Source organism: Melospiza georgiana, chromosome 17 (genome assembly GCF_028018845.1).
Source record: "Melospiza georgiana isolate bMelGeo1 chromosome 17, bMelGeo1.pri, whole genome shotgun sequence".
Classification (NCBI taxonomy): domain Eukaryota; kingdom Metazoa; phylum Chordata; class Aves; order Passeriformes; family Passerellidae; genus Melospiza; species Melospiza georgiana.
The window spans coordinates 13,598,769-13,613,326 of NC_080446.1; the positions used below are offsets into that span (position 1 = coordinate 13,598,769).

The 14,558-nt window shown below is 50.2% G+C and overlaps 2 protein-coding genes across 2 annotated transcripts in view; one reads left to right on the forward strand and one right to left on the reverse strand.

Moving 5' to 3' along the window:
- Positions 1-4,688, forward strand: part of MMP24 (matrix metallopeptidase 24) — a 42,497-nt gene extending 37,809 nt beyond the window's left edge. Inside the window, exons 8-9 of the mRNA XM_058035996.1 lie at positions 627-893; positions 2,162-4,688. Coding sequence (XP_057891979.1) covers positions 627-893; positions 2,162-2,499 — 605 coding nt within the window. The 3' untranslated portion in view covers positions 2,500-4,688. The remainder of the gene's footprint in view (positions 1-626; positions 894-2,161) is intronic.
- A 2,308-nt stretch (positions 4,689-6,996) lies between these two features.
- Positions 6,997-14,418, reverse strand: EIF6 (eukaryotic translation initiation factor 6). Its single transcript, XM_058036000.1, has 6 exons — positions 14,066-14,418; positions 13,906-13,991; positions 12,989-13,164; positions 11,603-11,779; positions 9,492-9,673; positions 6,997-8,354 (listed from the first exon to the last, which is right to left on the reverse strand). The coding sequence occupies exons 1-6, from the start codon at positions 14,170-14,172 to the stop codon at positions 8,345-8,347; spliced, it is 738 nt and encodes a 245-aa protein (XP_057891983.1). The 5' UTR covers positions 14,173-14,418; the 3' UTR covers positions 6,997-8,344.
- Between the last annotated feature and the right edge of the window lie 140 nt (positions 14,419-14,558).

Below are 14,558 nucleotides of genomic sequence, written 5' to 3' on the forward strand. Positions count from 1 at the left end.
TTTGCCAGGGCATTGAGCCCTCTCCAGGTGGAGGGCACTCCCAAACCTCATTTCTGGACAATTGTCTCCTAAAGAGACAAAATGACCAACCTTATGCTGGGGCCTACTTTAGCTCCTTGTATGGTGGCTGTGCCTGAACAGGATCCTGTACCTTGAGAGCAAATGGTGAGCAAGGAAGAGTGGCTGGACAGCATGGCTGGTACAAAACCACAGAACCTGGGCTTCTGCATTTGTGTCTGCAACTGCAGTACCTCAGCTTTCTAAACTGTACTAAAACTTGAGAGGCTCAGGGAAAGGCAACAGAAATGTCTGAAAAGCTTGGGCTAGTCAACAGCTCAGCCTGAGCAAAGGATGGCAGACAGGGGATGAGAAAGTCTGAAATCATGACTGGCATGAGAAGGTAAATGGGAAAGGGCTGTTCAGCAGCTCTCCCAAAACAAGAGCTGAGAAGCAGCAGATGAAATGAGGTTTCAAATTCAAAATGAAGTGGAGGAGCAGCTTTTCACAGATTGCAGTTAAGCCTGGAAGCCCTCAAGATGCTGCAGTCCACTGGTTGGTTTAGGTTCATATCGATCCGACTCCTAACAGGCCAATGTGTTTATTGTTGTGTCCCTGCTCATCTCTAGGAGATAAGTACTGGGTTTTTAAGGAGGTGACGGCAGAGCCGGGGTACCCTCATAGCCTGGTGGAGCTGGGGAGCTGCCTGCCCCGCGAGGGCATCGACACCGCGCTGCGCTGGGAGCCCGTGGGCAAAACCTACTTCTTCAAAGGGGACAGGTACTGGAGGTACAACGAGGACAAGAGAGCAACGGACCCAGGCTACCCCAAGCCCATCACCGTGTGGAGAGGAATCCCTCAGGCTCCTCAGGGGGCTTTCATCAGCAAGGAAGGCTGTATGTGTCTGCAGGCATTGCACCTGTTAGATCGGGAAGAGCTGGTCTGTGCTGGGAGCTGGGTGGTTGGATGTGGAGTGTTTTGAGTATTTTCTGATCCAGGAATCAAGTCTCAGAAGCCCTGGGGTCGCCTGGGCTTTGTGAGCAGCAGCAGTCTGAGATTCTTCCTGGCCCTCATCCCAACCCACACACTTCCTCAGCTGCCAAACCACAATTGGGACAATCCAGCTCTGCGGGAATGGGACTTTTTCTGCCACAACAGACCCTACCCAACTTTTCCTGGGCCCTGGTTCTGGGGGTGCTGGAACTTACATTTCCTCCTAATCTACCTGTGGTGAGCTCTGGCTCTCTGCTAAAGGCTCCACCCTGTCTGATGTCAGTAGTTAGCCTTGAAGTTATGCTCTGAGTAGGGGCTTGGCGCTCCAGAGGCTCCTTCCAACACATTTCTTTCTCTGATTTGAAGATTTCCTCCTCCAGTAAAGGAAAGAGCCAACAGAAGGGGTTTGTGCAATTGAGGCTGTGTTCAAATTTGGAGCTGTGGTGTGAGAGGAGGGCTGTAGGGCTGGGCCAGGCTTTGGGGAATGGCAGTGAGAGTCAGCTAAGCTGGGGAACAGTGCAGGAGACCAACACTTTGACCACAGCTCCCTTCTCCTGTTCTCTTATTTTCTAATAACTTGAAAGTCAATAGAAAATGGGTCATCTGGGGAGAGGGAGGTGCTTCAAACAACATGTAGCATAAAGCATCACCCTTGCATTAGCAGTAGAACAACACTCCTCCTTAACACAGGCCAAATCTTTGGGATTCTGTGGCAAAAGGATTCATCTTACTCAGCATTTGTTCCCTCAGGCTGAATGAACAGAAACAGGATGTTCTTCCAAACACTGTCATACCCAGACACATGCTGGCACCCTGCAGATGATGTTTATCACTTAGCAATGATGAGCACATATTTACAGATGCCTTAGTTAAAAAATACCTCACTGCAGAACCTTTCCTTTAAAGATTGTAGAGTTTTAATTCCCAGCTTATCTTGGCCAAGGGGAATGGTGTTCCATGGGTAATGTTGAACATGCTTGCCAGGGTTACAGCTTCTCCTTTAAATCCCACCTCCAAAACCACCTTCACTTTCCAATGGCTGGAGAATGTTCTGGATAAATGTGTTTTATTGACTTAGGTAGTGTCTGTCTTCAGGCTCCCTTAAAGTCCTCCCACAAGCACAGCTCACCAACAGGAAATAGTGAGTAATACTCTCTGTTTTGTCTCCTAGTTTACACCTACTTTTACAAAGGGAAGGAGTACTGGAAGTTTGATAACCAGAGGCTGAGTGTGGAGCCAGGCTACCCCAGGTCAATCCTCAAGGACTGGATGGGCTGTAACCAGAAGGAAGTTGAGCGGAGCAAGGACCGGCGCCTCCCGCATGACGACGTGGACATCATGGTGACAATAAATGACGTGCCCAGCACTGTCAATGCCATCGCAGTGGTGATCCCCTGCATCCTGTCTCTGTGTATCCTTGTCCTGGTATACACAATCTTCCAGTTTAAAAACAAAGAGGTGCAGCAAAATGTCGTGTACTACAAAAGACCTGTCCAGGAATGGGTATGACACAGCCTGCTGCACATTTCAACTCATTGAGCTGATGAGGACTATGGACACACACAAAAAAGTGGAAAAAAATGCATTGAAAAGCCTACCAAACAAAACTACTTCAGTGACCTACAAGTTTTGGACACCCTGGGATGGAAATAAGCAGGAAAACTGGAAAAAATACAGGCAGGCAGCCTTGCAGTGTGGAGCCTCTTTCCTTTGTACTGCTTTGGTCACCTGCCAGCTGCGGTGCCATCCACCGGCTCGCTCTGCCAGCACCAGAGTCTTTGAGACAGGTTTCAACTGATCTGGGAAACTTCCTTCAGTTCCCTGCACCAGTGCTCCCTGTTAAACCCAGCATTCTCCAGTGTAGCTAAACCACCTCTGAACAGAACCATTTTTTTAATAGCTCTCTCATAAATGAATTAAGATCATGAAATCTATGAACAAGAACAATTTCAGTGTCATAAGCAGAAGACATTCTGATGCTGAATCATTCTAAAAAATCTTCTTAGTTTATTAAAAAATCCAGGGATCTACCTGGATACGATTTTCCAATACCTGCTGGTCAGATGTTTTGTACATTCATAACTAATCAATGCTGCCACTCAGCACAGTGCACAAGGAACCACCAGGCACTCAAAGAGGTACCGGAGTGCGGAGCAGAAGCTCAAGAAGCACCAAACCAGACACCTGGCAACATTAAGCCCTAGACTGGGACAATCTGAAGACAAAGTAATTGGGTCTTAAAAAACAACCAAACCAATCATGGTTTTTGTTTTGGGAGCCACTCATGAAAGAAATATTTAAATGTCATGTAAGTTGGTTTAAGCTCCCGCCAGCAAGAACCCAGGAACCAATGGTTACCAAAATACGGGGAATGAGTATAGACAGACTGCACTCTGCCCGTTCAGACGCTGGGAAAAGATGAGTTGTTGTTCTGTGGCATGTGTAACTAGATTGTGGAATTTGTATGTTGGGTTTCAGGAGAATGGAAATGTTTGTTTGGAGTGAGGTCGTCATTATATTTTGGTGAAATAATCAAGGTTCGGTAAGAATTAGGCCTGTTTATAAAACTAAATCCAACCCCTGTAAATGTTACAAACATTGTACGCCTTCAGAATTTGGGGGTTTGTTTTGCCCACTTCTTCACAGGCAAATATTTGGCAAGGACCAAAGGAAGCATGCCACACAGTAGAATGAGTTTACCATGTTTGACAGAGCCATAAAAATCAGGTAAAGGCAAGAAAAATACCTTAACTTTCAGCTAGTGACTTTCCACAGATCTCTTCCTACAACAGTAGCTTCTGCTTGTCCCTCTTACTTGTGAGTGGTTCAGGACATTGTGCCCTAGCCACAAACTTTTGATTTTCGTGTTGATGCTGATAATTTTACCATTTTGAATAAGAGTGGAAGAGCCTTTTGCAGTGCAGTGTAATGGTGAAGCCCAGCACTGTACAGAAGTGCCATCCATGTCAGCACAGGAATTGCTTTGCCCGCTCACCATGGGGAACAGGTGATTAGCCTAAACCCCCTGCCTATAACTGAATTTTATTGAGTGCAATGAAGTGCAATGCACAGAATGTCCACTTAGTATAGAAAATTACAGCTTTGTAATGTCAGCTCTTAAAAAAAAAAACCCCAAGGACAACAAACACGCTAAAACTATTCCTAATTACAATGAGGAACAAAGCAGCAGAGATCGTTAGCATTCTGGATTGCTAATTAGTGCTCAAATATTGCTCTGGTGAAGCAGGATAGACACTTAGATTCGTCTGGTGAAGCCCACTAGGACTGCATTAACATGTGGTCTCAAACTGTATTTTGTCCTTCATAACTGATTTCCATAGCCAAGCTGTTTATTGTGTTTAAACATAAACTATTACCAACATATTACAAAGTAAGTGAGAAGCTCGTAGATGCAAAACTTTGAACTGTAGTGACAAAACGTGCTAACGTCTCACGGTGAGTGAAGGAGTGCGAAGGACCAAAGGAAACCAGAGCTCCTGATCAGACAGCCCCACGCTACTCCGCGTTGCTCTGTGCACCAGAGGTGTGGTGGGACACACCACGGCCACCACGGCCACCTGGCACCTCGGTCTCATCTGTACGCTGCCATCTCGCCGGGACTGCGACAGCCCAAACCTTTGAGCAACTTCCAACAGCCATCATTAAAAAAAAAAATTATTAAAAAAAATAATTTACAACAGAGAGCAGTGTCTGGGTTTGTTTGTATTTTATCCCACTCACCCCAAAGTTAGGGTTTTGGCCTGCCCAAAGAAGGAGCTGATCGAGCAGAGCAGTGCCCTGTGCCCGAGGTGGCTGCAGCAAGGTGAGCTGCTGCCCTGGGCTGCCAAAACCCAGCCCCAGCTGCTGCTCCACAGAGCCACAGAAATACCCCAGGGCCTTTTCCACCTGCCCTGTGCCCCCTCCTGGGGCAGGTGTTACATATGGGAGTTGCCAGGGGGTGAGAACAGCCCTCTGCAGCCACAGGGGGCTGCAGGAGGGGAGGCAGCTTTCCTCCAGCACAATCCCATTCATTATCACCTCTGTTTTGCTAAGATCAGCCCATGGGCAGTCCTGGGGTAACTTGGGCACAAACATGGGGGTTTTTTTGTGTGTAAGGGACAGTTCCCACCCTGAGCTGTTTGCAGGGATCCTACAGGAGCACTGGGCTCGCTGCCCATCAGCCTGGCCAAAGCTCTCTGTGGGCAGGGGCTGCGTTCCAGCTCCTGTCCAGAAATGCGGGACACATTGTTCCCACATGGGAGCAGGGATCAGCAGTGCTAATTCAGCTCTAACAAGCAAAAGGCTGTTTTGTGTTTGTGATCCTGCTCTGCAGCATGGGGATTTGGAGAGCCCAGGGACCTTGGAACACTCTGGACAAACTGCCAGCTACACTCAATATGCTATTTGGGTTTTTTTCCCGTTTTTGACTACTTTGAACAATTTCATCACCATTGAGGTTCACTTTCACAGGCTTGTTTTTTACATTTTACATCCTCTGTAAAGGATCCTAACAAGTTTTTGGCCATTAAAGCACACACAGCTACGCACCCCAAGACCTTCCCACTGAACCCACTTATGAGACTTTCATAACTTTCTCCCTCCGGTCACATTCACCTCAAGGCTAGATTCCAGCCCTTCTCATAGCATCACCTATTTGTCCAGCACCCCTTTAGTTCCTCTGAATGTTCCTGCAACCCTTTCCAGCACCTGAAGTCACATGTTGCCTTTGCCTGATGGTCATGCTGTGTAACCCACATGCTGTGTAACCCACACCTTTGTAGCTCAATTTAAGAATCCCAAGAACCCACAGCATCCAAGTTCTGGGAACATTTGATTTGATTGACTATTGAACATACAATTTTATTGACTATTCCTTAACACCTGTTGGCATCATCAGCACACATGCTGTGCTGCCTTGGAGATGAAAGCCATGGAAAAGGGGCAGGCAGGGGCTGCACTGTGCTTGTGCTGTCCCCTGGAATCCTGCCATTCTGGAGCCCTTCACCTGGGCTCTCATGTCACCCTTGCTGTGACAGTGCTGCACTCAGCCTCCTCAGCACCCTGCTCCTGCCAGCTCTGGCACTGCAGGGCAGATCTCAGGGCAAGCAATGGGCAGCAGTATGAGTTTCACCCTTCCTTTCCCCAGCCTCTTTTGCAGTTTGAGACCCAAAATCTAATGTAGATGTGCATTATTCCAGAATATCTATTTGCAGAAACACTTGGCAACCACTGTGCAACACTTGCATCTCATCTACACACAGAGCTCAGGATGAAGATGCATTATATACATTCCAGATAATGCTGCTTTGGGCTCTTTGGGCTTTGTTTTCCTCATTAGCTCCAGACATTGTTTGCTTTCTTGACCATTACTGAACCCAGAGCATGTCTGTTCCAATGTGGATCTTCAGTCAGGAGTGTGCTCTTGCACTGCTCAGAGCTCACCACTACTGGGTGAAATTTGGATTCTTAACCACAATGTGCTTCACTTCACACTCAGCTGCAGTTTCCCTTTCTATCCAGTCCTCATCCTCACTAGTCTAAGTCAGTATGACCAAAATTCCCTGCCCTAATCCATTGACTTTCCTAAACCAGGCAAGAGGACTTCCCTCATTCCATGGGATCACTGACCCAAGGTCCCCAAATGCCTTTTGAAAATACAACAGTACAAGAGACCCTTTCCCTATCCCTGTGGACTCTTAAAAGAGCTGCACAGGTCCTGTGGGACACAACTTGCCATTGAAACACCACGCTTATGCTCTCTCATGATCTGTGTTTCTAAACCCATTCTTTATTAGTTTGTTTTCCTTGTACACAGCTCCATCTCACTAGCTCAGGATACCCACAGAGCCACATTTAAAACAGGTATCACATTTGTTCCCCCCAAGAGCTGAGCCCAGTGAGGTGGCCAAGGAGAAGCAGCTTCTCACTCTAAATCTGAGACAGGCTGAGGGGAGACCTGGAGTCAGGGCCAAGACAGGTGGTGCATATTAAAGGGCTGATATCTGATCACAGATGATCATGGCAATCTTTATTTTGAAGTTTAAGGAGTAACCTTTTAATCAGCCAAATCTTACAAAGTCTTTCCTGAACATCCAGGCAGTAAAACAAAAATATGGAAATTTGCTCAATTTTCTACAAAGCCCAAAGCAGCTGGGCCAAAAAGAGCTCTGCCCATACAGCCCACAGGTCACCATACCCCAAGAGAACTCAGCTGAGAGCAAGGCAGCTTGCTCCAGTGTGGAGACAAGTGAGAGCTTCCTCTTACCCTCAGGATGGAAATGGAGGTACTTCTGTGCCTTCAGTGCACCCTTAATGGACAAGCAGGAAAGCAACTGAAATGAGATATCCTGACTAACAGCTGTGTAGAAAGAAATTACAATCTTCTGCCTGAAAGCAGCACCTACAGCAGCTTTCATCTGGCACAGGCAGAGCTCTTCATGAGGAAGCTCCCAAATCTGTAGCCCTTGACTGACTGACTGCTCAGAACCATGCTATTTAACCTCTGTCTCCAAGGTAACTCCAGACAAGGTGGTCCAAATCCATTGAGATTTGCTGATTTTTCTAAGAGTTTCCCATTGTAGGGGGTGAACTCCTGCAGGATAAATTAAGCCCACTGGCAAATGTGTCTTTTGGGGCCTCTCCTGCAGGTGCCCCAGAAGCAGCACAGGTGACACCAGGTCAAACATTGACCCTGGAGGTCCAGGGACTCCCACACTGTTATTGTTAAAAGCCCTTGGATTGACACTGAAAAACTCCAGTTTTTAACCAAGCTGATCACTTCAGAATCACCATCCCTTGGAAATAGATGCAAGTGATGGCAAAAGAGCAGGTGATAATTTTTGAATTATTTTGTGGATTTTTGAATTATTTTGTGGCAAGTAAACTACTGTATTTTTGGTACTGGACATACAAAGGGGTCTTACATGTACCTAGAGCAGAAACAGCACTCAAGCAGGAGTGTGGAAAGAGAGGGCAGCACACGTAGTGCCAAAACAAACTCTGTGCAGCAGGACACTGGTGCAAGACTTAAGGCAAAATAATCACTAGTGATCAACATCCAAGAGCCACAAGAGTAAATATTGTGGGGTAATCTGAGGGGCTCAGTTGGCATCACAGAACCAGAAAGCAGAGCTGAAGAACTGATAGAGAGCATTCCTTATTTGTAACTTATACATGTTATTTGTCAGTTTTTGTGGTAACAGTTTACAAAAGATGACAAACATTTGGTTTTGTAGCCTCTCCTTTGGGTCAGGCCTGCAGAAACATCATCAGAAGTTCTGGATGTCTGTGATCCAAAGTGCAGCTCAACACTTCACTCCTTAGGAGCTTTCTGGGAAGTAGGAACCAACACTGCTCATGTCAGGCTAAAAGACAAAACAGAAAGAAGGTTTAGTTGTGCCAGAATGCAGAAGGCATTTCAAAATACCAGCTTCAGTCAGTTCTCACCTTCCCATTACAAAGGCACAGAAGAAATTTCCCTTTCTAGGAAAGGGAAAGCAAGGGTAAGAGGGAAGCAAGGATAAGAGGGAAGAAAGATGTGGCTGCTAACAGCCAGCCACAGGATCAGACCTCTCAGGCTGGCAAAGGCAAAATGCACATTCAGCCTGGCCCAGGTAATGATCTACAGCTCAGAGCAGGCTTAATTACAGCTCTGATATGCTCACAGACATCAAGACTTTGTACCCAAAGTGTAACAGGGCAATGAATAATTTAAAGGGCTTTCTACTGAAGGAACTCCTTATGCCATAAACAATTCCCAGACTGTGGCTGAAAACTCAGCAACCAAGTTACAATGCTCAGGAAGTTCAGGAACACACTTTCAGCACCACATCAGTGGTGCTCAAGGTTGGAACTCAGGGCCCAAAATCAGCTCCCACAGGACATTCATCTATGCTTCTGCCTAAATGTAAAAACATTTGCTTATGAAAAATATTTACATACATTAATGAACGGGGAAGGCCCCATATCATCATCAGTCCAGATGGAAAAAAACATCTGCCTCACATTAAAAAGTAACTTGAACAAAGCCTTTAGCAAAAAGGCTTAAAAAAAAATTCAAGTTAGCAGTTTTAAATGTAAGAGGTCTGTGGCAGCAGCTGCTGACAAGTCCCATGGTCTTTTTGGCTCCAGAAATGGTTACAGCTAGCATTTGAAATAACAGTTGAATAACTACAGTGATCAAAAGCCAAGATGACAAGCAAAGTCACTGATATTTTAACTTTTAAAATAAGATTTGTTTTAAAAAACTGATTTATGCCATAGCTGAGCACTGAACAGTTTGGAAAGAAAATCTGCCAGCTGAAACAGATGTTAGTTCTCACAAAAAGGATTCTCATTACAACAGCATATTTCATAACCCAATGAGTAACTGCTGCCAGTAACCAACAAAAGGGGAGAAGTAGTGAAAAAATGATGATTAAAGCAGACAGATCAAGTGTGAAACCAGCTGCCTTTATAACAAAATCTTGCCTGTTCTGCCCACAACTCTGGATCCTCCTTACCTGTCAATGAGGGAATCCCTCATGTTGGTGGCGATGGTGCTGGGCTGAGCCTCGTTGAGCCTGAAGATGCTCTCGATGACGGAGAGCTCGGTGCTGGTGGTGTCCAGCCCGCAGAAGGCGCACCAGTCATTGACCACCATCCCCGCGGCGATCACCTCGCTGCCGCGGTTCACCGTGCCCGCCTGCGGACACAGCGGCCGTGAGAGGGGCTGCCACAGCTGCTCACAGTGCCTGCCACAGCTGCTCACAGTGCCTGGCACAGCTGCTCACAGTGCCTGCCACAGCTCCTCACAGTGCCACAGTGCCTGCCACAGCTCCTCACAGTGCCTGCCACAGCTCCTCACAGTGCCACACCGTCTGCTACAGCTCCTCACAGTGCCACACCGCCTGCCACAGCTACTCAGTGCCACACTGCCTGCCACAGCTGCTCACAGTGCCCTGCCACAGCTCCTCACAGTGCCACACTGCCTGCCACAGCTCCTCACAGTGCCACAGTGCCTGCCACAGCTCCTCACAGTGCCACACCGTCTGCCACAGCTCCTCACAGTGCCACACCGCCTGCCACAGCTGCTCACAGTGCCCTGCCACAGCTCCTCACAGTGCCACACTGCCTGCCACAGCTCCTCACAATGCCACCCTGCCTGCCACAGCTCCTCACAGTGCCCTGCCACAGCTCCTCACAGTGCCACACTGCCTGCCACAGCTCCTCACAGTGCCCTGGCACAGCTCCTCACACTGCCTGCCACAGCTCCTCACAGTGCCCTGGCACAGCTCCTCACAGTGCCACACCGCCTGCCACAGCTCCTCACAGTGCCACACCGCCTGCCACAGCTCCTCACAGTGCCCTGGCACAGCTCCTCACACTGCCTGCCACAGCTCCTCACATTGCCCTGGCACAGCTCCTCACAGTGCCTGGCACAGCTCCTCACAGTGCCACACCGCCTGGCACAGCTCCTCACACTGCCTGCCACAGCTCCTCACACAGCTCCTCACAGTGCCTGCCACAGCTCCTCACAGTGCCACACTGCCTGGCACAACTCTTCACAGTGCCCTGGCACAGCTCCTCACACTGCCCTGCCACAGCTCCTCCTCAAACTGCCTGCCACAGCTCCTCACTGCCCTGGCACAGCTCTTTGTTGGGGGGCTCAGCTTACACTGCTGAGAAGAGCAACTCTGCCACCAGCAAAGTTCTGAAGGTGTCAGATGAAATGATTAATGAACAGCCTTTACTCTCTGGTGAGAAACTGGTGTGGCATTCAGTGACAGAGAATCCAAGGAGCAGGAAGGATAACAGCATTCACACATTCAACTGAGCAGGCAAAGGAGTTTCTTACTTAATCTTTTTAAAAACTGGCTAAAAATGCAGGTGTTAGAATGGTAGGTGCTGCTGCCTAGTTTTGTTCCCAACAAGCCTCTCCTGTCGAAAGGCAAGCTGAGTGAACATTCAGTCAATGCAGTCAAACCTCCCTCAACACTCACCACAACTGGCACAGTGATAGTGGCAAGAAAGGCTCTTTTGCAAGGTCTATTCCAGCAGGGTAGCACAGCAGCGGAAGGGCAAACCCCGGGAAAAGAGGATGAACCACGTGGAGCAGGCAGCCTATAAAGGGGAAGGGCAGAGGGGCCTGGCCTCCAGGGGAAGGGGGGTGGCCACCAGGAATGCCCAGCCAGTGACAGGGGAAGGAGAAACCAGAGGCAGCTGTGACACCAAGTCCATGGGGGAGTCTGTTTTTCCCTTTGGGAGGGCTAACTCTATGGTAAGTAGTTAATGTTTCCAGGGCTGAGGGCTTGGGGACTGACCAAAGGGAGAGAGTTCATGGGATGCTACAACTGGCTTCAGCCAAACCACAAACAGCCTCACATTCTGCATCTGCACAACGTGCACAATCCCAGCAGAGCAACATTTCAGAGGGCTGCTAAAAGCACTGAGCAGCTTATGCAGACTCAGGAAGGATTAGAAACTGTATGGAAGACTTGGTTCAAGTCTTTTCCTCACCTCCCACTCAAAATCACTTCACAGAAAAAATCTATCTGGGAGTCCCTGAGCTGGAGAAACATTGCACTGGAGCTGGGAGGGAATGGGAGCAGCAAACACTCCACAAAGGCCTTACCACGAGTGGGACCTGCAGCAAAGAAGAGAGCTCATCCTGGTCATCGATGGAAGTCTTGGGGTGCACGATTCCTCCCTGGTTACTGAACACACAGTAACTTCCAACCAGCACCTGGTCTGCTACTGTTTGTCTGAACACCTCCACCTTCAGCACATCTGCCAGGATCTCTTCTGTCTCCTGCAAATGGAAGGAGGATAAAGCCTTCAACCAAATGGAATTGTGGAATGGGAAGTGAAGCTATTCCTGCACAGAGCCCTCAGCTGGGAGCCTCCCACACTGCACAGCCCAGTGCAACCCAGCCACAATAACACACACAGCCAAGCTCCACACTCTGCACCTTCCCAGCTTCCTGTGCCACTACAAACACAACCTCCTGCCTCTGCTGGAAAGTGCCCAAATCCCCCCTCTCTGCTGGCAGTACATCACTTGTATCAATTCTCAGCAAACCAGTCCTCTTTGCTCCCAAACCACATGGACAAAATGGTCCAATGCTCCCCATAACTCTAACAACTCTTTTCCTCTTCTGATTTCACTGTGAATTATTTTGATTTCTCTCTCTTTGGCCATCTTACATTACTTTTTACACTTTTTAAAAACATAAGAGTACAAAGCCTTCTCCCATCCCCTTATTTTTCCTTTTGCACTCCTGCCACTAAGCTGGAAGCAAACACTGTCAGGACCTGCAGCCACACAACACATCACTCTCAATGCCATTCAGGTTCCTGTTCTCAGGCATAAAATGGGAGTGACATTGTCTCCTCTGCCCTTATTTTAAACTCTCATACAAGAACCTTCTATTTTTCTTTCAGACCCCTGTAATGATGCACATCCATGGTCTCTTTCAGCTATGACATGCTCTGACTCATTCAGCTGTAGCTTGTAACTCCTCCTGCACTCCTCCTTATGCCCCTGATTAGACCCATGCACACTCTGCCTCACCCAATTTTATGCACCCAAAGCAAACTCCACCCAATGATCACTGATTCACAGAATGCTTTGGGTTGGAGGGACCTTAAAACTCATCTCATTCCACCTCCTGCCATGGGCAGGGACACCTTCCACCACACCAGATTGCCCCAACCCCCATTCAACCTGGCCTTGGGCACTCCCAGGGGTGGGGCTTGGAGCTTCTCTGGACAATCTGTTCCAGACCCTCACCACTCTGTCAGGGAAGAATTTCCTCCCACCATCCCATCTAGCCCTGCCCTCAGTCAGTGGGGAGCTGATCCCCCTTGCCCTGCCCTGTGACACGCAGGACCCCTCCCACTCCCTCCCTTCTCCAAAGCACATCCACCCCCTCTGCACCACAGGGAACAATTCCAGCCTCAGCCAGGGCAGCATTTCCCAGCCCCGCCCTGGATGAGGGAGCATCCCAGAGCCCTGTACCCTGTCCAGGTCGGGGTGCACCAGGGCCACGTAGTCGTTGCAGGTGGTGACATTGCCCAGGGCCGAGAGCCGCTCCTCCACGCGCTGGATGCGCACGGAGTCGGGGAGGCTGTTCCTGATGTGCTGCAGCTCCTGGTCTGTCGTGCTGCTCGGCACCAGCAGCCCGTGCCTGTTCCCTAGCAGGACAGCAGGAAACAGGACAGAATGAAAATAATGTTCCCACAGGGTGTGTTAGCACTGCCCTGCTGTTCACACATGGCTTCAGCTGCTCGTGCTCTGCGCACTTCTTTCAAGCCCAGAATTCAGCCTAGGAGATATAAAAATAATGAGCACCTCAGGAAAGGAAAAGCCAGGCTGAAGCTCAGAGTGTGGGTGAAGGGCACTGTCGTTACCCCCTTCTCTCTTCCAACAGGACAAAAGGAGCCCCCAGGCTCTCAGTGAGACATTTAACAAGGAACTCTCCGTGCAGATGCCACCTGCCCTACAAAAGGCCCAGGGCTACTGTTTATGTGACTGTGGCAGCACGGCTGAATGGTTGAAGAACAAGCAAGAACCTGATCAGAACTAACAGGTCTCACCAGGCACAGACACGTGAAAGGCTTTTCCCTGACTCACATTCGGTATCGCCTCCCCCTCCCTGGCCACCGAGGAGCAGCCGAGCTCCCCCGGCCCCGAGAGCCAACACCCCACCCCGGCTCCGGGCGAGTCTCTGTTTGCCTCCTTCCTTCACAGAACCAGCCGGCTTGGAAAAGACATTTGAGCTCATCCTTCCCTCTGCTCACACACTCGAGGCATTAAAACCCTCGAGGGCGAGGGGCGCTGCCCCACGGGGCCCCAGGCACGGCTCAGCCCCGCTGCGGCTCCGAGCGAACCGCGACCCCTCCCCGTCCCCGCCGAGGCTCCCCCGGCTCACGTACCCACACACATCCTGCCGATGATGCGGCAGCCGGCGATGGAGGCGTGAACCACCGGGATGGTCCCGAAGAGCTCCCCCTCGAACACGCTGCAAGGAGAAAGCGCCGCGTCAGGGCCGGGCCGGGCCGCGGGCAGGGCCGTGCCGGGCCGGGCCCGCCTCACCTGTAGAAGTTCTCGGAGCCGCCGATGGCCACGAGACAATAGGCGTTGGTGAGCTTGGCGAAGCAGCCCAGCTCGTTGTTGTTCTCGAAGCTGGCGCGGACCGCCATGGCAGGAACGGGAATGCGAGCGGGGCCGGGAATGGGAGCGGGAATGGAGACGGGAACGGGACTAAGAAGGGAGCCGAGAAGGGGAATGGGAACGGAGCTGCCTCCGGGAAGGAAGCCGGAATGGGACCAAGATTGGGGCGAGAACGGGAACTGGGCGGGGCCGGGGCTGGGAAGGAGCTGAAGCGGGAACAGGAACAGGAACGGGAACAGGGACGGGCCGCGGCGGCTCCGAGCGCCTCCGCCGGAACCACGAGGCGCCGCCGTTCCGCTTCCGGCAGGGCGCACGCGGGGCAGAGCGGCACCGGCCGCCCCTGTTGGGGACAGCGCCCCCAAGCGGCCGGGAGGTGAGAGCGCCCAGGGCGCGCCGCCGTGAGGGGAGCGGGGCG

Bases quoted from the DNA above. Each gene is read 5' to 3' on its own strand.
- EIF6 (XM_058036000.1), bottom strand. From the start codon at position 14,172: ATGGCGGTCCGCGCCAGCTTCGAGAACAACAACGAGCTGGGCTGCTTC. The intron at 13,165-13,905 runs GTACGTGAGCCG...CTGTCCTGCTAG, and splicing joins CATCGGCAGGATGTGTGTGG to GGAACAGGCACGGGCTGCTG. The intron at 9,674-11,602 runs GTAAGGCCTTTG...CTGTGTCCGCAG, and splicing joins TGCTGCAGGTCCCACTCGTG to GCGGGCACGGTGAACCGCGG.